The sequence below is a fragment of the Rhipicephalus sanguineus genome, chromosome 5, assembly GCF_013339695.2.
Source record: "Rhipicephalus sanguineus isolate Rsan-2018 chromosome 5, BIME_Rsan_1.4, whole genome shotgun sequence".
NCBI classification, from domain to species: domain Eukaryota; kingdom Metazoa; phylum Arthropoda; class Arachnida; order Ixodida; family Ixodidae; genus Rhipicephalus; species Rhipicephalus sanguineus.
The window spans coordinates 66,950,864-66,978,737 of record NC_051180.1 but is presented as its reverse complement, the minus strand read 5'-3'; the positions used below and the strand labels follow the sequence as shown (position 1 = coordinate 66,978,737).

The window sequence follows — 27,874 nt, the reverse complement described above, 5'->3', positions numbered from 1 at the left end:
CTTTAAAGCCCAGCGCCTAGCGCGCTCCTCTCGCCATCTGGCTGGTAATGAAGAAACGCTTATAAGCGCCTGCCGTCTCTGAGTCCGACCAGCGGTAAAGGGTGTGTATATAACGCTCGCCGTTAGCTACGTGGACGACCTGCGTCTCCCATTATACGCAACCAGTGTTTGTATTGTAAATAGTGTTTCCTCTTGTATTTGTTTGTTACATGTCAAAAGCAGGCAATAAAGAAAAAAAATAGCGTTTCGTGGCGTAGTGGCTAGCGCCATGCGCTGCCGAGCGAGAGGTCCCTGGTTCGATTCCGCGCTTCGGAAGTATTTTTCTGAATTATTTTTCTTTGGAGCTTTTATATATATATATATATATATATATATATATATATATATATATATATATACGGTGCATGACGGCGGCGACGGGGACGGACAAAACCCAGCCGAGACTGTCCATATAATTGCTATTGCAATAAAAACATACCTTAGCGAACGCCAGATGACGGCAAACCAGATGTCGTTTGTTTCATTTTGGTTGTGATTAACAGCTTTGTTTTTTTAATTCATTGGTTCTTACGTGAAACACCCTGTACATGTAAAAGTAGTGACTACACCTTGGCCGGAGGTGGGGAGAGCCTATTTTGAGGCATTTACTCGATGATTCATCTATTTGGTTACACCATTAATATTTATTATGAATGTTCTTAGAGGCGCTTGAAGCCGGCTTCTTCTCCACGGTGGGTCGGCCTGGTATTAAACTATTTCTGAGATCGGCCCACGCTTTTATAGGTGGACGCACAGACAAAAAAAAAAACACACGGGACACCAGCCATACGCAGCTTCACTGGAAAAGACGATGATGGAGTGAGAGAAACCATAAAATAAATATTTGTTATGCCCAAATCGTTATCAAAAAACAAAGATCAGAGAAAAAGAGGTGATTGCAGAGGGGACCCGAACCAATAGCTTCCGTATTACGGCTCTGCTACTTACCAGTGAGGCTAGCACATTGCCTGTTCCCTTGCCCGATTTCGTTAGTGTTTTAGCCTGTAAAGATAAGCCTAACCTCTTTCTGCAACGTCCCATTATGGTTGGGGTAGCGGATATAAATGTCATTTTAAGCGCAGGCTACATTTAGAACGTAAACTAGGAGCAGGAAAAAAATGGCCTATAATCCGAAGGTTCTACATTTAGTGTTTTATGTTTTGACCCCTGTATAAAAAGAAACGCATGTCTTGAACAAGGCCTTATTGACTTACATGTTACGTTGACACCAAGTGTGAGTTTTTCGCTTGCATCCAGGGAAATGTTTGCTGACCTGTAAAAAATAATAGCGCCCCAGAAGGCCCTGCATTTTGAATCTGGTTTCTTCAAATATGCATGTCATTAAACAGGAAGAAACGTTTTGCTGCCATGCTCATAAAAGAGTCATTTCCCGCCGAACACCCCAACAGAGAACCTCGCTTTCTCTGATTCCTTTGGTTGGTATATATGAAGTCTGGAGTTATTCACTTCTAAATGCTTTGAGCTGGAATTGCTTGTGATCTTGAGTGATATTTGAACGTGACAAAAACCGCGATATATGATGTACTGAAACAGTTCGTTATGAACTAATAGTGGTTCAGAGAAAGGAAAAGTTTCGTCTCTGTGCCTCAGAAATTGTACGCTTTGCTATGTACTCTCCCTTGTAGGCTCCAACCTTTAGGACACTTATAATACTAGCAAAAATGTTTATACGAGAAGTTATTGAGATTTTGAACAAAAGCATTTTATAGAGGCAGTGCACGCGTGATGAAATGAGAATGTTCAGGTGTTAGCAAATACAACAATGCCTGCGCTTTAGACATTAAAATTAGGCACGATTTACATTGCTCTTGCATTTGCCGCTAGCAGCATTGCCGAACTCATCGTCATGCAATGCTCGCAAGAACTCCTCTTCTCTCAGAGTCTCTGTAGAGTGCAAAAATTTGCATCAAAAGACGCGAACGGCGTTGTGCAATAGTTCAGTGATTAGCATGCTCCGCTCCTAAATGCACACACTTTCCCTAGCACGGGCTGAAGTTCCAGTGGAGGTAATTACAGAGAAATTTTTAAATGCGAACCATTTCTTGGCTGATAAAACAATAAATAAATGCCTATTACATAAATGCACTCTCATTTTCTTAAGGAACATGCAAATACCGTAACTATGTTGCATAACAGAAGTGCAAGAGCGGCAATTTTCGTCATTTGCGACTTCGTTCACAACGTTACCGTGGCTAAAGACCACTGTGTCTTCATCCGAAACATGCTCTGCACCCATACCTTATTATTAGGTTGGCGACCACGCATTTCCTAAAGCCGGTTTCGGCAGCCCGCGAACGCCGTTTTCGTTCCTTGGCGTCGCACATTTGCGGCGCTTTGCGCTCGGCGCGCTCTGAGGATCGTCTGAATTAACCAGGTTGCGGCCAAATATGACCGAATTAACGAGAGCTTGATGCCAATAAACAATGCATACGCTGGCCAGGACCAGAGAACACGTCCGAATTATCCGATTTCCGAATAACGAGTGTCGAATTAACGAGCTTTTACTGTATCAACCTTTGTGAAATGCGCCTCATAGTTGTTGGCGTGTTAATTTTGAATTGGTTAATCATGTGACGTCACCTCACATGGTCACTGTCGGTACTTGTCATCCACAAAACGAAAAGCTGGAGAGGGCGTAAGCATAGTCATTTTACTCCCGTACGGGTTGTAGTACGTGCACAAGGGCTTAAAAAATATAGCCAGAAGGTCACTAGATTATCCGATTCCGATTTTCGAATAACGAGTGTCGAATTAACGAGCTTTTACTGTATCAACCTTTTGAAATGCGCACTCATAGTTGTTGGCGTGTTAATTTTGAATTGGTTAATCATGTGACGTCACCTCCATGGTCACTGTCGGTACTTGTCCTCCACATGTCACTGTCGGAACTTGTCATCACAAAGCTGGGAAGCTGTAAGCATAGTCATTTTACCCCGTACGGGTTGTAAGCATAGTCATTTTACTGCACAAGGGCTTGTAGTACGTGCACAAGGGCTTAAAAAATATAGCCAGAAGGTCACTAGAGAATTATCCGATTTTCCGAATAACGAGTGTCGAATTAACGAGCTTTTTACTGTATCAACCTTTGTGAAATGCGCCTCAGTTGTTGGCGTAGTTGTTGGCGTGAATTTTGTTGGGTAATCATGTGACGTCACCTCCATGGTCCTGTCGGTACTTGTCATCCATCCAAAACGAAAAGCTGGAGAGGGCGTAAGCAGTCATTAGTCATTTACTCCCGTACGGGTTGTAGTACGTGCACAAGGGCTTAAAAAATAAAAAAATAGCCAAAGGTCACTAGCAGAAGTCCTATAATTATCCGATTTTCCGAATAACGAGTGTCGAATTAACGAGCTTTTACTGTATCAACCTTATGCAACCTTGAAATGCGCGAAATGCCCTCATAGTTGTTGGCGTGTTAATTTGAATTGGTTAATCATGTGACGTCACCTCACATGGTCACTGTCGGTACTTGTCATCCACAAAACGAAAAGCTGGAAAAGCTGGAGAGGGCGTAAGCATAGTCATTTTACTCCCGTACGGGTTGTAGTACGTGCACAAGGGCTTAAAAAATATAGCCAGAAGGTCACTAGAGAATTATCCGATTTTCCGAATAACGAGTGTCGAATTTAACGAGCTTTTACTGTATCAACCTTTGTGAAATGCGCCTCATAGTTGTTGGCGTGTTAATTTTGAATGGTTAATCATGTGACGTCACCTCACATGGTCACTGTCGTACTTGTCATCCACAAAACGAAAAGCTGGAGAGGGCGTAAGCATAGTCATTTTACTCCCGTACGGTTGTAGTACGTGCACAGGGCTTAAAAAATATAGCAGAAGTCATAGAATTATCCGATTTTCCGAATAAGGTCACTAGAGAATTACCGAGCTTTTACTGTTCCAACACGAGTGTCTGTGAATTAATGCACCTCATAGTTGTTACGTGTATTTTGAATTGGTTATCATGTGACGTCACCTCACATGGTCACTGTCATAGTTGTTGGCGTGTTATTTTCCACAAAACGAATGGTTAATCATGTGACGTGGACCTCACATGGTCACTGTCGTAAGCTTGTCATTTCCACCAAACGAAAACTGGAGAGGGCGTAAGCATAGTCACGGTTTTTCCCGTACGGGTTGTAGTACGTGCACAAGGGCTTAAAAAATATGCCAAATATAGCCTAGTCACTAGAGAATTATCCGATTTTCCGAAACAACGTGTCGAATTAACGAGCTTTTACTGTATCAACCTTTGTGAAATGCGCCTCATAGTTTTTGGCGTGTAATTAATTTTGAATTGGTTATCATGTGACGTCACCTCACATGGTCACTGTCGGTACTTGTCATCCACAAAACGAAAAGCTGGAGAGGGCGTAAGCATAGTCATTTTACTCCCGTACGGGTTGTAGTACGTGCACAAGGGCTTAAAAAATATAGCCAGAAGGTCACTAGAGATTACAGCTGTAGAAACTCGAAGTGGCCTAAATGCTAAGAATTTTAAATGAGTGGAAAACGAGATAATAGTAGAAGCGGGAAGGACGAGTGCGTGCATTGAGTGAGGAAGCCGGTGTGGACCCTCCGTCAGCTTGGAAGCTGAAAGCGAAGGGGGGGTGAGGGCTTTGTATGGAAGCAACTTGTGCAGGCCATAAAACAATTTATCTTGAAACACATGACGGCTTATTTTAGCTTACAGTGTGTCATTTATTTGAATTCCTGTTGAATTTCCTTCTGCGGATCTGAAATAAAAATAAGACATCTTAGTTGAAATACCACGATTCATTGTTAAAGTATCGAACCTGCACCGCATAAACGTTCTTGTGTCTATGCAAGCCCCTGCAGCCTTAATGCTTACGCGCCACGTATTTTCGCGTAAGAGGTTGGCAATATTTAAATGACCTTTGTACATGCTTCCCCGCTTCCCCTACGCATTGACACGAATAGCGTAAGCAGTAATGTAAAAACTTTGGGCTAGTTGGTTAGGTATAGTACTAAGGAAACCGCATCACTTCTTCGGACGAAAAAAAAAAAACCGTCATTTCTAAGCGATATATATCTTTCGTGTGCAATAAAGTTTCAGTTGAAAGTCAGCGCTTGTCAGGGTCGTTCTCTTTGGTTTCGTCCCCGTCTGAAGAAGTCGCACTGTTTCATTAGCATTAAGCGTAAGCAGGCAAGCTTTCATGTCTGCCCTCGCAGCCATGTGCTGGCAATTGCAGTTTCTACGTCGATTCACTGTGTGCAGTTGGCAGGACTGTGGATGAGAGCGCTATCATATAGATGCAGATATATGACCGCGCAGTGCTTTTGTGCCTGTTTTTTGCGCTACAAATCGCTGCGATGTACATACAACAGGCCCAAATTGTCACAATTCGGAAATATGGATGACAGCAAGTGGTGGAGGGGAAGAGGGGGGGGGGGGGCTGCTCACAACCTCTTGCACAGCGTCAAAACCGGCCGGCTATAAGGTCGCCGCGAAATTCGGAGGGAAGGGGGAGTGGAGGGGGGGCGCTTTAACCTTTTATTTCCTTTAGTGGTACGACAGACACGACGTTGTATGCTAGATCTCTGTTCGTTTTTAATCAATTCTTCAGCTCACAAAACGTTCATATTATGCCTTTACTGACATACTTCGTGACAACGTATGGTTTACTTAGCAGATTGAGGCATATACAAAAAAAGTCGCAGATCGAAATTTGCACCGCGCTTCTCAAGCACAAAGAACGCACGAAAAAAAAAAACACACACAGGACGAGCGCAAACTCGTCCTGTGTAAACCCAGAGAACTAACAACTGTCACAGTTGTTAGTTCTCTGGGTTTAAGCAGCGCGCAGTCAAGTGACCTTCGTGCGCTCTGTAACTTCAACTCAAACTTTGCGGTGAAAGCACAAGACGTACAAGCCGCCCCCACCACGAGATAAGTGCGGGAGCACGGGTGGCTACACTTGTATGGCAAAGTACAGGTGGTAAAGGTAGGAGGCACGTGCGCATCGCGATGAACGGGGCGATGACCTTTAAAGCGTACCCTTTAAAGCGCGCTCTTCACGCCATCTCGCTGGTAATAAAGAGAACACGCTGAAGGCCTCCGAGCTCCACGTATCGCCAGCGGTAAGTGGCGTATATAAATCGCTCGCCGTTAGTGTGCTGAAGGGCGTATGTTCCGCGGCCGAGTCGTTAAACGCCACGCGCAGAGGAGCGAGGGGTCGCAGGTTCGAATACCTGGTCGCGCGCTTCGGAAAATATTTTTTTCTGAATTATTTCGTGTGACTAATATATATATATATATATATATATATATATATATATATATATATATATATATATATATATATATATATATATAGGGGACATGACGCCGATATCGCAAGAACAAACCGAGAGTGCCCATTTACTTGCTATCGCAATAAAAGAAATATAGAGAGGGGAGGGGGTAGTGCAGCACGGAAGGAGTACGCCCACCTTGCTTTATGGTGTAAGGCTAGCGATGCATAGTTCGATGTGACAGAGGACGTCTGGTGCACAGGTTCAACAGAATTGTAAGCTCACAGTAGGTGGTCTTCCCATTGTGCCTCTGTTTGCATAACATTTCTGATAAGGTTAGTCAGCCGGTCCTTAAAATTTCGTTAGCGCGCTGGAAGATCATTTGCTTGTGGTTGGAACACTGATGAGTGATGAACTTTTGCCAAAGCGTGAGTCTAGAATTTTTCATTGTCCCGAGTTTTAAAATATGTTTGCGCAATTTGATATCAATCTGATATCAAGGTTTAAAGAGAGCCACGCCTCTTCTATAACAGGTGTATGGAGAAACTGATAACGTGTCAAGCCGCTAGAGTTGGTAGCACGACGCCAGTAGTGGATTACATTCCAAAATGTGCATGACCGGCGTCGGGAATTTTCAGTCATTAATAGGTAAACATCTGAGACTTGACTCGGGAAGTCAGGTTTGATGACAGAAAATAGCATTCGCCGCAGCTATTGTGACTTCCGCACTGGTTACTTTTATAGGTATTGTTATCTCATGCTCTTGAGAACTTCCAATTCTTCACGATCCCTAGAAAATGTGAAATGTTTAAGAAAATATAAATTTTTCATCATATTCTCGCATGAACATTGAAAATCGCTTACTTGGACGTGATATTGAAGCTGCACGAACGCCAATGTCACAGCTGCCAAAATTTGGTATTTGCTTTAAACGAACATAGAATGATGACCATGTGTCAAATACCAGCTAGGTTAACGGTTTTTACTTTAATTGCCCCTTTTTCTGGCCATGGTCGCCGCGGACAACATTGAAACGCTTACCTATTAGTTGCTGAATAAAACTCGAGGGTTCGTTGAGCTGTACGGTTTGTGTAGGTTGTCAAATACTGAGATCGTATGCATGGGACATTTTGATTCATCGCAGACCGGTTAGATACACGCCAAAGGTAAACAGGAAAGATACTTTTGACAACCTGAAACGAGAGGTCGATACGTATCTGTGGGTGTGAGCAGCGTAATAGCTTCAGGTGAGGTCAGCGATGGTACGTATATTTGATAAAACCACTATCTGTTCGTGGGGCCATGTGATTGTTCATGCGGCGAGTAGAAAAATCACAGCATATCCACTGATGATGAGTGGGCGAAGCTGCGGAGGTTCATCGGTAAACCGTGAATCTTCCGTGAATTCTGTACATCATCACCGACGTGAGATCGGGCGCGTTTATACTAAAGTTCGATGAGTTATGACTTGCAGCTCACTTTAATCTTACATGTACGCTGTATTTTCATTGTTTGAAAACCATTGCTTTAACATCTGTCTTTCGTTAGCAGCTGGCGTCTTTTCGTTTCGCTTTAGAAACATCTGGCGTTCTTTCGTTTTGCTTTTACAAAACATCTGGCGTCTTTCGTTGGTTTATTTTCAATCAACGGCGTTTTGAACAAAATTTTTATTGTTTAATCACGCACAGGAGAAATCTGACCTGCTAATGGGAATGAAAGAACAGAAGAAGTTGCTTTTAGATAACGCTGCTCAACAACGCACAGGAAAAATCTGCACCACCTTGGAGGTCAAAGCACTGGTTACGCACTACGACTACGACTACGAGGGACGAACGGGTGCCGCCTTAAGAAAAAGGGGTAAACTCTGATAGCAGATAAGAATTAGTGGCTGCGAATTTCTGTTCCTAGCCTTTGACAATACAAAGAAAAAATTCTGGCAGATCCCATTCATTGGGGTAATTGATGCAAAGCAGTCAGTGAGGAGTTGGCTATGGAAGCTCGTCGTTTACTGTTTCGCACATTCCCTCTTGCCTGGCTCTGCAAGCGCGATTGCGCTACTTGCGACCGACCGGCCGTTTTGAACAACTGTAATCAGAACGCCCTTCCTGTGTGTTGTTCTTTTTTCTTCTGTGTGGGCGATTTCTTTCTCTCACTCTCCATCCTCTTTCCGACCCATATTTTCCCACCCCAGTGCTGGGTAGCAAATCGTATGCTAATATCTGGTTGACAACCCGGTCTTCATTTTCATTTCTCTCTCTCCTTCTTGCCTAACTTCTTCGCTCACTCTTTCGGAGAAATTGCGTGACTTTGAGCTAAGCGTTACCAGGCATAGTGACGTATTTGGGAAAACTGGGTGGTTGTGTGCATGACGCAGGCATGCCAGATACATCGAATGCACTGTGAGGTGTAAAGTCTAGTTTATACGTAATGTCGGCAATCGGGTTCGTGCGCAGACAATCGTTTCATCAACCTTAATATAAACGAAAATTGGCGCAACATGACATGAGCGTATGGCGAACAAGAATTACAGGTCAGGACATGAGCATCAAGTCATGGGCGTCATGACATACATGTCAGTCTCGGGACTTTCGTAGTCATTTCATTAATTTTTTGTATCAAATCTGGCATGACATGGCATTGGTGTTTGATGGACGTTAATGTTCATCCCTGTTGGCCTATGAAGTTGAAGTTTGAAGTTTATTCAATGTTTAGTACAGATACAAAACTATAGACATTTTAGTACAGTAAAAGGTCCAATAGTGTAAACACCCTAGGAGGATGTTATTATAATGTTAAAAGCAATAATACTTAATTGCAAAAAAATATGGTTGATACTTCCGTCATAGCAATCGATATAACGAGAAAGTAAATCGTGTCCTTACAGAAGTAGTTGAATGTTTACTGCAAATTGATATGAGAGAGCTTCCACAATGTCTATTGGTGTGTGGCAGCTATAGCTGCCAAACACCAACAGCGGACCGAAAGGTCGCGGGTTCGACTCTCGTTGACGGGATTTTTTTCTTTGCCATCTGATGAAGTGTACTTTTTCGACGTCATTTCCGTGACGGAAATATGTCACTGAAGTCTTCGTAGACCCCGGCATAAAACATTTTCGTGTTAAAAAAAATGTTGCGTAATGTTGGCCAACTGTCACTTTCTGTTGGGTACTGCTGGCAAATGTTAGATGGCTGTCAGTTACTTTTCGGTAATTCTGGCTGCAGTCGTTTAGTGTTGGCTCTCCACTCTTACAACAATGCAATAAATACTAAACATATAATACTATCAGATGGACAGTTATGGTGTAGCGTAGCTCGATCCCGCCGGACTTCGCCAACGAACGCGGCTTGTGATACGCACGTCAGCGCAGTAGCGTGTATCTCTCGTTTATGAAACGGACGTCTGCGCCTGAACGTAAGTATCGATGTTGCCTCGAGCTAGAAACCACCATTTAGGTATCATAATGTAGTCGACGTGCCTGAGAGGCCCTTGTCGTGCGCACAACTACGTAGTTTATATCCACCTCGGAACGCTCGTCTCAAAGGAAAACGAATTAATCACATGCAAATGAGTCCTGGGTGAGTGCTCCGCATAACATCGATTGGCACAGCGGGTTGGATCTGGAGGTATTTTTTAAGAGACGGATATTCGCGGGTTAAAAATTGACACGCGCACTCTCTCCCAAGCACACCCTATATTATACTGTAACCCTTAACGCTGGGCGCACTGTACTGTCTAGTTTAGGGAAGACGGATCATCCCGGCACACTCTTGCGTCTTCGTCCTGGGAATCTCTGCGTGTCGAATTCTATCCATTCATTTTCACTGCACTTTAACTTTATGTAGAAAACCAGAGGGATGGTGATGGCGAAATCTTGACAGAAGTGTCCACATAACTGCCACCATACTAAGGGAACATTTCGTTTCTTGTCGAGAAGCCGTTTCATATGGCGTCGAGAAGCCGTTGAAGAACTCGATAGCGTCGAGGTGATTAAAAGAGGGCTTTATTTGACTCTGAGTGAAACCATTAAGACCCTGCTAGTAGTTCTATATCCCCGTTTTCTCTCGTGCTCACTGGTACTTCTTTCTCCTCTTCTGTCGGCTCGCTGGTGCTCGCGATGGAAACAACATTCCCGGCCGAGCAAATGAAGTTAATTACAGAGTTCCAGGGGGTATAGCTTTTGTATGGGCCTTGTCACAATCAGACCTCCTTGCTGTTTAACCTTGCACGAACGGACATGCCCATCTGAACTTCTAAAAACCTGAAGGATTCTTGCAAGTTTCCATAGTTGTCTAGGTGACGTCTCGGAATGTACGATAACGATGTCACCTTCCTTTAGATCCGTGGCTCGTTGATTGCCTGCGAAGTGTGCAGACCGGAGCTGCAGCAAATATTCTTTCCGCCATCGCTTCCAAAAATTCTCGGTTAGAAGCCTTCTGTAGGCATGTCGGCGAATGACATCCGATCGTCTCGAGTTGGCGTCAACGTCGACCGTGTCATATGGCATAGCAGTTAGTCGACGTCCAAGCAGTAGATCGGCTGGAGTCAAAGTGCACGGTTCCGCTTCGTCTGTCTCGACAAAGGTTAGAGGCCTAGAGTTGATTACTGCTTCGACTTCTGTCAGCACTGTCATAATTTCTTCAAAGTTGAGGCATGCTCTCCCGAGAGTCTTACGCAGCGAAGTCTTCACCGATCTTATCAGTCGCTCCCACCATCCACCCCACCATGGTGCATTGGGCACTATAAACTTCCAGAGAATGCCGTTGACGGTGAGATGGTTCGCGGCGTCCTCTTCTTTGAAGATGTGACATAGGCGCTTTAAATCCGCTGACGTCTTTTGAAAGGTCCTCGCGTTGTCCGAATAGATAACGCGGGGCAGTCCCCTCCGGCTGACAAACCGTCGCAAGCATAATATGAATGTTTCAGCTGTCATGTTGGAGACGAGCTCAAGGTGCATTGCTCGCGAAACAGCACAGGTGAAAATTGCTACGTAGCACATTGCGTCGCCGTCTAGCGTGCGTGCTAGGAGCGGGCCAGCGAAATCTACACCAACAACCTCGAAATGGTTTGTTGGCTCTATCCGGTGACTTGGTAAAGGCGCTGTTGGAGCACTTCCTGGTCTGGCGGCGAATCGTTTGCACACGTTGCAATTGCGTACAACGTTTTTCACCAAGACACGCCCGCGACAAATCCAGTAGTGCTCTCTGAGCTGGGTGAGCGTCTCTCGTACACCGTTGTGTAGGACTTGCTGATGTGCTCTGATGACAACCAGACCGGAGTAATGATGCTTTGCTGGGAGAAGTATTGGATGCTTGACTGTTAGCGGTGACTTCAGGAGCGACAAGCGTCCACCGACTCTGAGAATTCCGTCAGCATCTATAAACGGGCGAAGGTTAGCAATGCAGGACGTGTGTTCCAGTGTCCGTCCGCGTGTTAGGCAGTTCACTTCTGCATGAAATTCTTGGTTTTGGACGTGTTTAGCCCAGTAGTGCTCGGCCCGCACGACTTCTGTCGCAGTCAGGTGGCTAGTTTCTTCTGTTTTGTGTCGGCAGCGGTCTGTAAATCGAAACACCCAAGCTGTGATTCGCAGCAAGTGCTGAAGCTTGCTGAAACGCTCAATGTTTATAATTGGAATAAGTCTCTCCGTTGCCTTCACTACTTGAACAGCTGCTATCTCGCTTCTGGCAGCTTCATCCATGTCCGGTGAAATGGTAGGTTGGAGAGGCCACTTCTCCACTGAACCGTGCAGCCAGTCAGGACCATGCCACCACACTGAGCTGGATCTAACTTTGTCTAACGTCACACCTCTCGTTAGTAAATCAGACGTATTCTCCAATCCTGGGCAATATCTCCATCGGGATGGTTCTGTTCTGCACTTGATGTCCGTGACACGATTAGCAATGAATTGCTTCCACCTCGTGCAGTCTCCTCGTATCCATGACAGTACAATCGTGGAGTCGGTCCACATAGTGTACTCAATATGAATGTCGTTGAGTGCACTGCTCCCGTATGTCAGCAGTTTAGCGCCAACCAGTGCGCCCAAAAGCTCCAGGCGTGGTAGCGTCGCTTTCTTAATGGGAGCCACACGTGCCTTGGAGATCAGCAAGATGGGTCGTTTGGCCATGGTAGTAACGGCGTATATTACGGCTCCGTACGCTGCTGGGCTGGCGTCGCAGAAGACATGCAGGTGCATTTCACTTGGAAACTTCTTCCTTCCGCCCAGATAGCGAGGAATCGATATTTCCTGTAGTTGTGGAAACTGCCGTACTAGATTTTGCAATTCGTCTCGTAGGTCATCAGGTAGTTGGTCATCCCAGCTTATTCCACGTGTCCACAGTTTTTGGAATAGTATCCCTATGGCAATGGTGTACGGTCCAACCATTCCGAGTGGGTCAAATATTCTCGACGTCGCCTGTAAGACGAACCGTTTAGTGTCAAGTTTCTCTTTCATAAAGTCTAGCAGTCGGTCGACCGAGAAACTGAACTCGTCCTTAACGGGATTCCAAGCAACGCCAAGAACTTTAACAGATTGCTCATGAAGCACTACCAGTTCTTGACTGGCAGACTCCTTCTGTCGTTCCAGTGCAACCATTAGGTTAGGTGAGTTTGTGGTCCATTTGCGTAGGACCATTCCCGCTGCTTTCATGATTTGTTGCGCTGCACGACAAAATTCTTCAGCTTCGTCTTCCGTGTCGGCGCCCGTAACCAGGTCATCTACGTAAAATGACTCGGCTAGTCTTGTTGACGTTTTCTCTTTGACACCTTGCGTTCTCCTCACATGGTGAAGGATGGTCGCCGTGAGGAGGAATGGGCTGCATGTAGCTCCAAAGGGTACACGAGTCATCCTCCATTCTTGGAGCTGACTACCCATTAAGTCACCTTCGGCAAACCACAGGAACCGAAAAGCGTCTCTGTCTTCTTTCCGTATGGATATTTGTAGGAATGCTTTCTCTATGTCAGCGATTACCGCTATAGGATGTGTCCTGAAACGCAGAAGTATCTTCCCAAGGTCTTGGTAGAGGTTGTCTCCCTTTTCAAGGTACTCATTGAGAGACTTGCATCCCTTGTCATGAGATGATGCGTCGAAAACCACCCGTACTTTCGTAGTCAACGCCTGCTCTCTGATGACTTCCTTGTGTGGCATGTAGTACAACTTGTCTGGCTCCGGAGGAACGTCATCAACAATTTCGGCGTGTCCCGCTCGCACGTACTCGCGTATGGTGTCGTCGTATGTCTGTAATAATCCCTTTTGCTTCGCTAGACGAGTAAGCAGCTTATGGAGCCTTGTCACAGCAACTTGCTTGTTGTCGGAAAGCTCACATCCCTCCTTCCAAGGTAGCGCCACTTCATACCTTCCGTCGCAGTATGTTATGGTGCTTTCGAAGTGTTGCATGACCTTGCTGACTTCATTAGGTCTTTCAACTGAGTCGGATATGCCAAGGTGCTCCAGTTCCCAGAACGTCCGTAGAAACTCATCTGACTCGACTACTTGAGTCAAAGCGAAAACCATCATTCTCGTTGTGGCACACTGTGATGTCAAGAAGGTAGTGCGTCCTTGAAACGTCCAACCAAGCTTGGAGTTCATGGCAATCAGTGAATCATTGTCCTCACACCGTAGGACTTCACCGGTCAGGACTCCCCACATTTGATCAGAGCCGATCAGCACGCTGATTCCACTTTGTGTGATCACTGATGCGTGTGCGAGTTCATCGGCTACGTCCCTTCCCAATTTCTTAAAAGAAGCGACAAATGAGACTTCCATTCTTGTTTCGTCGATGTCTTGGCAGATGTGCGGAATCTCAATGGCACTTAGCGAAACCTCCATGTCAGAAAACTGACTTCGTAAGCGAAGCTCCACTATTCGTCGATTTTCGGCCGCTTGGTTTGAGGCACTGGCGAAGGTGTTGAGAGCCATGTTTATGGATCCGAGGCATTTTAAGCCCAAGTGTCGTGACAACTCCTCGGTGACAAAGGTACGCTGACTGCCACCGTCGAATACACCTCGCACGTAGCGGCAGTTGTGATCGCTTACCGCCCAGGCTCGGAACGTTTGGAGGAAGACGCACGCATTGTATCCATCGCTGATTCGCCGTCGTCTCCCTAGTGATGAGCAAACTGTCGCACTTGCACCGTCATTCCGGGCGGCTTGGTGCGAGTCCCGTGGAATCCTGTTTGGGTCACACATACTCGAGGCATGTCGGCCTTTGCACTTCGAACACGAGATCCTCCGCTTGCAGTCGCGTGCCCTGTGGCCTTTTGTGGTAGATCGGAAGCACCTTTTGTCACTCGACAGCACTTGCTTCTTTTGCGTCAGGGACATGTCGGTAGGACACGCTTCCGTGGAGTGCTGCTTGGATGAACAGAACGCACACATCACGTTGTAGTGCTGATAATCACGAGTCGATTTCGTATGGAGAACAGATGACGTAGGCTGCTTCCAAGGCCGACTACGGGCTGGCTGCGTCGCCACATGTTGAGCCCCGCTGTCTCGTCCGCTGCTATCCTTATAGTCGCTTTTTTCCAAACTCTCCAGTTCGACCGAAAGGAGCTTCAGTAGACCGTCCAGCCCTGCGTTGTCCACGGCATCATTCTCAGCTTGTGCGGCACAAGTACGGTGATACAGTACCACGACGTCTCGGGGTAATGCCCTAAGTATGACGTCGCAGAGCATCGACGAAAATGAAGACCGCTGCACACCGAGTGACTCCAGCCCTTGGATGTTCACGATCACGTGGTCGTAGAGTTGTCGGAGGGATCTTGTATCACCAGATGCTCGAACAGGAGTCAGCTGACGCAATCTTGCAAAGTATTCCTGCTCTTGGCGGGTCTTGTCCCCGAAGCGCTTCTGTAGTAAGTCTACAGCGTCCTTATAGCATGCTTCAGTCGTTGGAAGACCGGCCACCGCTGAGGCAGCGTCTCCTTTTAAAAACTGTCGCAGATAGTGGAATTTCTCCGTCGTAGTCAGGGTGACGTTGTTGTGGACAATCTGGAGAAACTGCTCCCAGAACTCCGTCCATTTACACACATCTCCAGAAAAGGGCGCGATCGTGAGCTTCGGCAGCTTGGCTCCCGTCCTCTCTGATGGTGTAGCGATCACATTGGTAGCCGGCCCCGACCCCGATCCCTCTTCTGCTGGTGTGCTTGAAATGCGGTTCCGACGGCTTATGAGCTCGGCGAGAATGCGCGTCGCGTTGTCTTCATACTCTAAAATTGTTTCGTACTCGGATTGGAAGTCCTCGTCCGTGATGACGCTCTCTAATTCGTTGTTGATCTTGTTCAACTCATCGTTGTTCGTTTTGAGCCTCTCGTAGATGGAATCGAGCTGCGTTGCGGAGTCGTTGCGAAGTAGGGCACTTGCCTCATTGATGATCCGGCTGTTCAAAGATCGTCGTGAAGTCCGCTTCGCCTTGAGCTTGTCCATTTCATCCGGGCAACTCGTAGCCGTCGGTAGGTCTATCCCGGGTTGATCGGCACCAAATGTTTGGGATATGGCGTCGAGAAGCCGTTGAAGAACTTGATACCGTCGAGGTGATTAAAAGAGGGCTTTATTTGACACTGAGTGAGACCATTAAGACCCTGCTAGTAGTTCTATGTCCCCGTTTTCTCTCGTGCTCACTGGTACTTCTTTCTCCTCTTCTGTCGGCTCGCTGGTGCTCGCGATGGAAACAACACTTGTTAGTGCGTTAGACAACGTAAAAATGCCGGATATTTATGCACTCTTTCGTCTAGGTGTGTTAGATAGCCTCCCCGAAGTAGAGTTCTTGATAGTGCTGTCCTCTTTTTTCAGATACTGGGAAGCAGAATTATATACAGCATGACAAAGCATGATGGCGTTAGGTGTCCCAGAACTGCGTTAAAAAAATCAAGTAGCTTCACTGATTTAACGTCGCGAAGGCTGGTTAAACAGTGGAGCTGGTGACATCACAATGCTAGGCATGCTTCATCCGTACAAACGAGGCGATGCGAGGCGAACATTCAAGAACGGATGCGTAGTGTGGAGAGGAAAATGGAGCAGGAACACCAATCGCACTCCTGCTGTCTCCTCCCCACATAACCTGCTTCCCTCCCATCATAGCTTCGCTTTTGCTCTCCTCCTCTCTACCCAGCTTCACTCTCTCCACGTCGCTATCCTTTCTGTACCAGGTCCAACTCGCTACACTAGTCTTCCCTTTCGACCACTTAGGTTCACCCATACTCTCCATTCCGACAGGTTTCGCTCTCGCAGCTGGGCTAGAAAGCGCGCACGACGTATCTCTAGGGATTTGTCTCGTCTTTAAACAGTTCCACTGTTCAAAATCCGCTTCCATGGATTCTATGCAGGATGGCCCAAGCTACTCCGGAACACGAGTTTGCTCCGAGCTTGCACTACGGCGGTCATGACAGGAGGACCGTGCGGAGCGCGCGATATCAGCGTTGATATAAACTGTTACAAGAAAGAGCATGGTGTCACAAATGCATATGCGGCATTTGCGGCGGCTTTCAAAGGAACGCGTTTGCCCACTGAACATCGCGCCTCCCACAGGCGTGTCCATGGGCATTTGTCCCCTTTCAGGCAAGTTCTTTAGTTCCACCCGCAGCATGAAAATTTCCACTCTCGAAGGCAACAAGGGCGCACACGCAGCAGTCTCGTGCAGCTCGTTTCGCTTCTCTCGAGTATTACAGATAAATAAACGTACAGGTTAGTGCTACTTACATTACACATCTGAAGATTTTTTTTTGCAGTAACGAATTGGTAGAAACAATGTCTCCACAAACAGTAAATAGTAACATTTCTCGCCGCAAATACTACAGGGACGCTTGCTTTATGGCTGTGAGAGGTACGTCGTGAGCGCGGTGAAATTGAACGCGAGACATCGTAGCCACGTGATGATATAACCTTTAGTTTTTCGTGCGTGTGTATAGTCTGTGCGATTAAGCTCACAGATGAATCGTGCCGCTCGCTGGCGTTGCGGCGTGAGCACTGCTCCTCGGCAAGAGCAAACACTGTGGGCGGACCCGATCTTCGCCGCGGGCGTATGTTAATCAAACTGATTGACGCGCGAACTCGGGTACAAACTCGTTGATTCTGAAAAGGCCCCTGTTCAACTCGTGACTGTCATGGTGCCAATGTGACTGTCAAGCGTTTCATGCGATGGATGCTAAGCAGCAGCTTCTTTGCATATATAAAAGAATCTGGTCAGCTTGCATTACTCGTGCAAGGCTGGAGCCATCGGAGGAGCTTGTGATAACCTAGCTTCTTTCGGCTTGTTACGTTGCTCGTCTACTCAGTCTGCTCAATCTGCTTCGGAGTGAAGACCGCGTCAGTTCGGTCTTAATTTTGATGTGATTACTTGCTAGGTCTTAAGTACCATGATGTTAAATTGTCCTGTCTTAAATGGCAATGTTTTAATTGACACGAAATTAATGACTCAGGTATAAATAGAAGGTCTTCAATATTATGACGATAACCACGACCTTAATTATCATAATCTTAGTAAGGCCCTGATTAGCTAGGTATTAACTAGCGCGCTCCTAATTAGTGCCGTGTTGGAGAGAGAGAGAGAGAGGGAGAAGGAATGTAGGAAAGGCAGGGAGGTTAACTAGACTATGCGTCCAGTTTGCTACCCTACACAATGGGAGGGGTAAAAGAGGAATAAAAGAGAGAGAGAGGGGGGAGGAGGAGGATAGGCACATGTCACATCACACACACAGTGCCGAGTTTCACAGGCGGTCGCTCAATAGGGTTCTTTTCAAGTACCGCAGGAGGGCTCGTGTGGCTTTCTGGGCTGATAAGCTACGCGACCAGGCTCCTAAGACTTTTGTTTCATTAAAGGGCCTGTTTCCAGTCTATTCAAGGCACACTGGAGAGTCCGGCGATCTTCATCAAATTGGGCACAGTGGCACAAGAGATGTTCAATAGTCTCTGTACAATTGCAGCTTTCGCACATGGATGAATCTGCCATGCCAATGCGATGGCTGAATGAGTTAGTAAACGCTACACCGATCCACAACCGGCCCAGCATTGTATCGAGAAATCTTGGATGGCAGTTGTAGCTGGAGTAATGATTCAAGGTTCTTAGGGCGAGGATTGGAGTTAAGCGGATAATTCCAGTGCGCAAGCGTGGCATTATGCGCGATGCGACGAAGTTCTCTAGCTGCATCTACTCTTGACAAGGGTATGAATAGTGTGGGCGCTCCATCGTGGGCACATCGGGCAGCGTCGTCAGCGAGGTGGTTACCACTGATGCCACAGTGACCCGGCAGCCATTGTAAAACAATGTCGTGTCCTTGATCAGCGACGCGATGACAAATTGCATTGATATCAGACACCAACTGGTGGTAGTTTCCACGTCGTAGACTTCGCACGCATTGTGCCGTGTTAATCAACATGGCCTTAATGAGCTCGTTCTCAGCTTTACACGGTTTCATTGGCATGGTCTTAGTAAGATGTGGCTTAATTAGCTCCGTCATAGCATGACTTGGTTTAACTAGCTTGGTCCATGTCGTAACTTAATTTGCTAGGTGTACGACCCAGTCAATTAGCTAATGAGCCGGGCGCACGTGCTCGGGGAGCGAGCAGGCGATGAACAAGAGGACGAAGAGGGGCGCGTCGGCCGAGCAACGCGCTAGAATGTACGGGCCGACAATGATGATTATACACGTGGCCTCCGCAATCAGCTCCGGCCGTGGTGTTGTAGGGTGGTCCGCCGGAGCAAATCTCAGAGGCCATGGTGCTGATTATTCTAAAGGATACTTAGTGCAGACAATAAACGCTTGAAAGAGGATTGAAACATCTCGTACATCTAAAATATTGCCAGTGAATGTTTCTGACATCTTTCCTTGCATGGGTTCACTGTGCACTCAGTGGAACGACAAACAAATGAAAGAGGCCTCTGGTTCGAAGACATCACCCAACCTTGTCGACCGCCCTTGACGTGACGCTGCGTTCCATCGTAACCAACGGAACATAGCGAGCGCTGAGGCATGGATTTGACCTTTTCGTACTGTTAGCTCGTTCAAAAGTGGGTGTCGCCAGACTGCGGAAAGTTTCCGAGTTTAGCCAAACTCGGGCCGTCCTGCATAGCACCCCATTCGACCTTGTGAAAGTGAATTTAGAGCAAACGTGTCACACAAGCTACAACACCACCACAATGGACGTTAGGCAAGCACCATCACTGTCTTGCTTGCTTGCTTGTTCCTTGCATTTGGCTCACACCCACAACGGGGGATTGGCCAAGAAGCCGGCGGTTACAGTCAATTGGAACATTGGGTTAAAAAAAAAGAAAATCAGGGAAAGGGAAAAGTGGCTTTTTTCAAGTAGAATAAGGCGATTCTCGTGATACGGGAAAAGGAAATAACGAAATAAATAAGATTTTGTTTTCGGGGAAAGGGGATGGGAAACAACAAATTGATAAATAGTGGATTAGCAAGGTAATCTCATCGTCTCAATCAGAAATTCGCAGAGGGCCCCGCAGACGTTCCTTTTACTGAATTTCAATGAAGCAGCCCCAAAGGAGAGGATATTTAGAGTACTTAGTGGTATTCCTAATTTTTTTGAATAAAATTTCAAAGCATTCTTTCCTTTGGTTTTTAAAAGGGTGGCATCTTAGTAGATAATGGTCGATATTTTCGGGTTCGTTACAGTTGGAACACAAAGGGGATGGGACCAGACCAGACCTGTTTAAGTAGAAATTAAGCGGTGAAATACGACATCTTAATTTAGTGATGGATACTTCCAATTTACGCGTGGGACACCATTTATTATCCCATGCAAAATGCAAGTGCGACTATTCTGAATTCACGTATTTTAATCTTTTCCGAGTCTTCAATAAGAGAAATCTTTCTGAACCTTCGCCGCTGTGACATAAGCTGTAAGAGGCATGACTGACAAAACTGGGCCTTCAAGGGATACTCTCGCGAGTGAGTCAGCCATCTCGTTTACAAATATTCCACGATGACCTGGAACCCATATGAGCCTCACTTAGGTGAATGTTTATGGGGATTAATGATCTGAATGTGTTTAGAATAACTGACTCCGAAGTTGAAGTGAGGGACGAACGCACAGATAATGAATCGGTCACTATAACAGCTGTCGAATGATTTGCTAGAAGCAGGGCTAGGCGAAGATACTTTGAAATTGTATCGCGATACGATACCAGATACTCAGGACAAAAAGTATTGGAGATACAGACACAAGATACTGCCGCAATAACTGTATCCGATACGATACTTGGCAATTGTATCTTAAGATACTTCGATACATTCTCAAATTTGTTATTCTAGATCCATATAATGTAGCAGCAAACGCCTATACACGAAAATGTCTGCTCGAAAATTTCTTAACTGTGACCTATTTTGCTTCACTTGGATGAAATGTCTGTTATTATCTCAAAAGTGCTGCCCTTCTTGCTCAAAGTGAATTAGTTTCCTTCCAAAACAACTTATTGGGGCTCGTTTTAGCTTCTTCACAGGACAACTCTTTATACACTTCGCTGACAGCGGTTCTTGTTTGCCATTTTTGCATTTGATGGGAGCCGCTGCTCAGCTTGCCGACCAGCTAGCGGGTTGCCATATAATCACAATAACTTCAATAACAACCCTTTGCCCGACGGCGCAAATACCGGTGTGGACTTTTACCTTTTCCGTAAAAGAAGGTTAGCACAATACCGTATATCCGAACAGGCGTACAGCAGCAACAACGCTGGTAGCGACTTTTTTTTGGAGGGGAGGAGGAGGAGGGAACGCGTGGTGTATACGGGATTTGAGACCGTTCGCTAGCGGCCCGGCCGGCACACATGACCGTCTGCGTCCCATTGTTTTTTTTTTTTATTTTCTAAATAAGTATGTTCATGAGCTACACAGACATGACTGGTCTGAGGCATTTCTTTCGTGAGGAACATGTGGTCACCATATGCTGAAACATAACCGTGGAACAAAAATTACATTTCAATCCGCGTTAAGACTTCACTCGTTGTGTACGTCGGTATCGATGTTTCTCGAATCCTGACTCCAAATCCCCTTCAGAAAGACCTATACATGAGATATGGGAAAGGCTTCCTTTCAAATGGCAATGTCATTCTGTGCCTCTCTCCGACCCCAAGATCTTCACTGTCCCGGTCCTTGGAGCTAAATTTCGTGACTGCGGCCCGCCGGCTATAAGCTGAGTTTGGGACCCCTGGTGTATACGTAGATGACGTAAAACTGCAATGAATTTCCATGATTCTACTTAGCTGCTGGCGTAAGGGGTTCTTTGTTGATATGCTCAGTAACCTGCAATCTTTTAGCAATTTTTCTTCAGTGAGAGAACATGTGCAACACAGAAATGTCTCAGACGTATTGTATAGTTGCACAAAGCGTCGCAGGACATCGCCGCTATTCACACTATTGCCGCTTATAGCTCCCATTACGTGGCGATTAGTAATAGGAAAAATATCTAAGACTGCTTAAAACAGGGGAAAAAAGTATAAATAAAATAGAGAGGTGGTGTTGTATCAAACATTCACATTGAATGAGTACAGAAACACAATACAGACGGCGCTCTTAATAGCTATGAGCATGAAGTATCGTAGACTTGCCTTTTGAGACAATAGAAAATTCAGTGCCTACGGAAAATTGCCTGAAACAGCTCGTTGGGACGCTCATGAGTAAAACGGAGCATTCAGTAAAACAACGTTTCTCGAACCCCTTCCTAAAATCTTTTAGATGGCTCCTAATGATTTCCATTATTATAATGCAAACTCAATTTCGCTATTTTCTTAAGCGGTAAGCAGAATATTTTGTACTGTATACTCAAGGCATGCCCACATAATAATATATTTGTTTTCATAATCGCCTTGGCAATGTCTAAATGTGTAAACAGTAATAGAAATAAAGCAGACAGAAGAATAAAGCAGAAATCTTATTTTGGGAGCGCGTTACAAAATACATATTGCAGTGACCAGACCAGAAAAACAGTGCAGAGACCTAGGTAATATATGTGATGCAAAATGACAGCTAAGAAAGCACTTGTGCTAATAAACAAATTATGATTTCATAAATTCTTTGAATAAATGTAGATGGAAGTGAAAAATACGGTACGCCAAGATATTTTCTGTTAGGTAAACGCTTGCTCTATTAGATCTAACATCAGTATCAGTGGTGCTAAACTTGTGAGAATCTGATTTGCGTATAAGTTAATGCATTGCATGCAAGTCAAACTTACATCAACGAGATCTTTCAAATCGCTGATATGTAAAATCCACACGACGCAAAGCAACCCCATTCTTGCACGCATCACATTTCGTTGCGGAGCAAGGCGCAAGATAATCTTCAATAACAACACTATAGCAACATCACAATTTTCGCAATAGACGCCGCACGCATTGGAGTACGCGGCGCAGGACAGAGGTTAAGGGCAAGTGTCAGGGCATTGGCGCAACTAAAAAGAAAAGAAATCGAGAAAACAAAAGGTGCGTGGCTGGGTGTAGACGTCCGCGTGCTTGTCTTCGGCATTTTCTACCCTCACTGGATGACTGTGGCGTAAAAATAAAATAACGCCACTGCCCTTAAACTTATTCAGACCGCTTAGTGACACGAGTACCAGCTTGAGAAGCGGAGCTGGGCCAGCGACTATTGTTTCGCACGGTTGTGTTGCGATAGAAGTATCTTGTATCTTAAGATACACGATACATTATCGAATGCATCGGAAATACAGATACCGATACTCGCCTTTCGAGACGTATCGCGATACAGATACAAGATACCCATAGAGTATCTAAGATAGTATCTAAGATACATGTATCTTCGATACTGCCCAGCACTGGCTGGAAGTTTTTGGAGGACTAAAATAACTGCCGTTAACTCCGCTTCAAATATAGGAGTATAATCTGGAAGGCGTAATGAATATGACCAGGATAATGATTGGGAGAAGATACCCACACCTACTCTCTTATCAATTAAGGATGCATCTGTTGCAATTACATTATTAATTCCTAATTGTAAGAGGTGGTCTTCGAATACGCCAATTAAATACTTAGAGGGCAAGAGTTTTGCATTTGCTGGGAATATGTCGTCGAATTCTATTTTTACATTGGATATGGATTTATTTAATGGAATGATTTCGGAGATATTAACATTTAGGGATTCCAGTAATGTTTGAACAAACAAAATCTGGGGTTTATGAAGACGGGACCAGTGCTCATTGAAAAAAGCACTGGATTCAGCAAAAAATACGAATTGCAACCGTCTTGGAGTAGCCTTATATAATTTTAAATATGTTTTAACTGTCAAAATACGGAATCTGCAAGCAAGTGTGGGTACCCGAGCTTCTTGATACAACACGCTATTAGCTGTAAATTTAGGAACACCAAGACAGCTCCGAAGAGCTTGGTGCTCTAAGAGAACCAAAGGATTAATCTTGAATGCTGGCCCACCAGAAAAAAGGACCCAACCAAAATCAAGAATCGGGCGAGCGTACATACGGTAAATCATGATCAGAGTATCTCTGCGTAGCCCGGAACGGAGCCGACCAAGTTTAGTTATCATTCCGACAGCGCGTGTAGCCTTAGCTTTAACATGTTCAATGTGAGTACGCCAGCTCAATTTTTCATCATATATTACTCCCAGATATTTAATACAGTCCACTTGGGGAATTCTTTCTTGCCGGTAGGAAAGAGAAATATTAACAGGCATATTTAAAGGAAAAACAATTATGGCACTTTTGGTAACGTTTAGTTTCATTCGAATATCTTCAAACCAGGAGTCTAATGTTGCTAAATATGATTCCAACGTTGAATGGAGTAAATGTATGTCACAATCAGATGCGAAAAACGCAATGTCATCTGCGTATACATACACTTGTACCTTCACACAGTGGAATCGAACTGAACAAGATACTAAATAAAACAGGCGAAAGAACAGAGCCCTGGGGAACACCTCTCGTTTGACTATACTTAGACGTAGAAACGCCTCGTTGGGAGCAATAAAATTTTCTATCTTTTAAAAATTCGTACAGCCAATTTCTAATATATTGCGGACAATTTAATTCGTTTAGGGCATTAAGGAGAATGATATGTTCAACGCTATCATATGCCTTGGCTAAATCTAGGGTTACTAAAGCCGATAATTGTCGTCTGTGCCGGGCAAGCTTTATACGAGCCTCTAAATCGACAGAGATAGAAACAACATTTATTGAGAAAAAAAAATGTGGTTCATTGCTGGTGGGGCCCTTCTTCCAAGGCTCCACTGGCTGTAGCGGCTCGGCGGGCCTGACTTAGGGTTGCCAGTTGGCTTCCCAGAGTCCGTTCAGCGAGTCGCGCCTCCCACGACCACGTGTGTAGTGGGTGCGTGTGTCCTGTGTCAACTGTAGCCGGTCGCTCGGGACAGCGGTAGGTAATGTGTGAGCGTCGGAATATCTCCGCACCACGGCCATGCGTTGGGATATCGCTCTGGACATGTGCACACCATATCGAGCAACCGGGCCGAAATCCAATCTGGCACGCGCTCAGTATTGCATTATCTGTGAGTTGAGTTGAGTTGAATAAACTTTATTTGCCCAACGGTTGATATTGTGCCCGGGGCTAGGCTGCCAGGGATCCACCAGTCGAGGAACATCTTTCGAGGTCCTCGGCGACGGCCCTGGCCCGCTGGACGGCCCACTCCTGGTCTTCGGGGGCCTCGCTGTGAAGGGCGGTTCGCCATCGCTCAGCAAGGCGCCCCGCTTCAGAGGGTTTTTCAGGTGTCCTCATCCTTCCTCGTAATGTATCTACATTTTTGTTGCATTCCCAAAGTACATGGGCCATATCGGCCCGTCTGTGCTCGCACCACGGGCAGCCAGGCGACGGGTGCAGCGCGGGCCACAGGAGGTCCAGGTGGTAGGGGTTGGTGAAAGTACCCGTCTGCAGCCGCCTCAGGTCAACCGCCTGCGACCTGTCCAGACGCACGTGGGGTTCCGGATATATCTTGCGGTCTTTCCTATAGTGCCCAAGCACCTCGTGGTACGTGGCCGGGAACTCTTCGGCATAGCAGTCAGCTACATCTGTGATAAACTTCATAATTCTTATGTATAGAATTTTTTCTATTAATTTAAAGACATGGGACGTTAGAGCGATTGGCCTAATGTTGTCTATCTGCATTCCCGCTTCCTGTTTTTTAAGAAGGGGAACAATTTTTGCAAGTCTCCAGTCAGGAGGAATCCAGCCATTTCTAAGGGTGTGGTTGACGACGTTAAGAAGATCGTCTGGAGAGACATCAGACAATATCTTTAACACTTCTGACGTAACTCCATCTGGGCCTGGAGCTGAATTAGGGAGAAGGCGAATGACATGCGCAAGTTCTTCCATATTTACTTCGATAAAACCGTTCACACACGAATGCTTTACAAACTTTAGTTGTAACTGTGATGTAAATCGCTTTTCAAGGCCCGATGCAATTTCACTTAATAAATCTGCCAATTCCTTAGGTGAAAGAATAACCGAGTCAATGTTTACGGGCGTTGCAATAGCCTTACGACTACGAGGAAATCTAAACAGAGCTTTTTTATTACCACTCTTGGATAGAAAATTATATCGTTTTTCGTCATATTCATCTTTTGCTAATGATACTGCTCTTTTGAACATAGCTTTAGCGTACAAATAATTTCGCCAATTAGTAGGACTTTGGTTTATAAGAAGTTCCTTCCAGGCCGCTTTTCGGCGTCTATAATCTCTTGCACAATCCGAATTCCACCATGCACACTGAACTTCTTTTTGCTGGCGATATAGTGTACTGTGATTTTGTTATGGTACGTTTTAAAACTGAGCAAAGACTCATAGCTTTAACATTTCTCTCCATACTAGACAATGATGACAAAGTTGACTGTAAATTCTTTTCAATTTGGAGTAGTTTGCAAAATTTTGCGCCTGGTAGTCTACCGATAATACTGGGATCTTGACTTCAAATACAAGTGGACGGTGATCACTACTTGTAGCAGTATCAAGCACAGTCCAAGACGAGATTAAAACGTTTGAGCTAGCGAATGTTAAATCTAAGACGGATCTCGAGGTACATCGAACAAAAGTGGCAACTTTGGAATTTAGACATATAAAGTTGTTTGTGTTAGTCCAGTCCCATAACCGTTTTCCCGATGTGTCTGTGCGGAAACCCCACGACACATGATGGGAGTTGAAGTCTCCCGTAAACAGAATGTTCTTTTTGCAGAAGCTCTGTCTTGTTGCCTACCCTAATGTCTCCTCATTTTCTTCATTTTGAAGGTGTTGGTTTTTCGTGATAATGATAATTATTGTGACAATCAACGCTAGCTTTTTCGGCTTCCGCAGGAGGGTATAATAATAATAATAATAATAATAATAATAATAATAATAATAATAATAATAATAATAATAATAATAATAATAATAATACTATAATAACACGGCACCGTAAGCAACGATGCCGTGTAATTTGGATATATTTATCAGAACGCCGGTGGTCTTCGCACTAAGACGCGTGAATTCTTTGCTAAGGTTGTTTCATCGTCTTTTGACCTTATTGCGATTTCTGAAACGTGGCTGTGCAGTTAAATTCCTTCCTGTGACTATCTTCCGTCGAACTACACCACCTTCCGCAATGATCGGGACTTCTGTGCAACTAAACAAAAAGGTGGTGGTGTATTGATGGCTATTGGCAGTTCTCTAAGATCTGTTAGACGCAAGGACATAGAAACAATTTCTGAATCAATTTGGGTCGAAATTAGTCTTGAGCACTGTGAAAAATTGTTGATTGGATGTTTCTATGTATCGTCTAGCGTTCCACCAATTGCTTTTAATCAGATCGTCTCTTCTATTGAAAATGTGGTAATTTCACATAAGAAGCACAAAATTCTTGTACTTGGCGATTTTAACACACCTGGAATTGACTGGACCACACTTAATTTTTCTCATTATCATCATTTCTTAAAGAACAAATGCACCGTATTGTTAGACTTTCTCGCTTTTAATTCCCTACAGCAGCACAATAGTATTGCCAATTCTTGTGGTAACGTCTTAGATCTGTGTATTTCTAATAATCAACCTATCGAAGTATCACTCTCTCACATCTCTCTTGTTCGTCCTGACAAATTTCACCCACCACTCAAACTAACACTCTGTATTTCGCCAGAAAAACCAAGCTTTCCCAGAAAAACCGACAAAACACCCAGATTTGCCTTCAAGCGAGGTGACTACGTTGGCTTGTACCATGACTTGTCCACCACAGATTGGTCACTGGAAACTGACAAACCTAATGTTGATGATCAAGTCGATCAGTTTACGGGACTTATTTTGACCAGCATGCGCAAGTTCATTCCCCAGTATACACCTAATCATTGTAAATATCCCTCCTGGTTCTCATCTGAACTTATAAGTGCACTGAAACATAAAGATCGTGCACACAGGAAGTATAAATGTTCTCCATCAACTCATTTGAAGGAAGAATTCTGTCGTTTTCGTACTCTTTCTAAACGCCTTTATAAACGGGGATCACAGTCTATATATTTTATTTTTAGAAAAAAGCGCGTCTGACAGGCCGGCTGAGTTTTGGAAGTATGTGCGCAAATGGTCGAGGAAAAGTGGCGAGTCCTTCAGGATACCGG

At 45.1% G+C, this 27,874-nt stretch overlaps 1 protein-coding gene across 2 annotated transcripts in view; it reads right to left on the bottom strand.

Annotated features, from left to right (window-relative positions):
- LOC119393716 (uncharacterized) overlaps positions 1-27,874 on the bottom strand; it is a gene marked incomplete in the record, with an annotated part of 41,739 nt that overhangs the window by 4,807 nt on the left and 9,058 nt on the right. The window contains 3 exon segments of one of the 2 annotated variants that reach the window (XM_037660836.2): positions 1,254-1,312; positions 4,749-4,793; positions 7,354-7,505. In XM_037660836.2, coding sequence (XP_037516764.1) covers positions 1,254-1,312; positions 4,749-4,793; positions 7,354-7,505 — 256 coding nt within the window. 2 annotated transcript variants of the gene reach the window in all.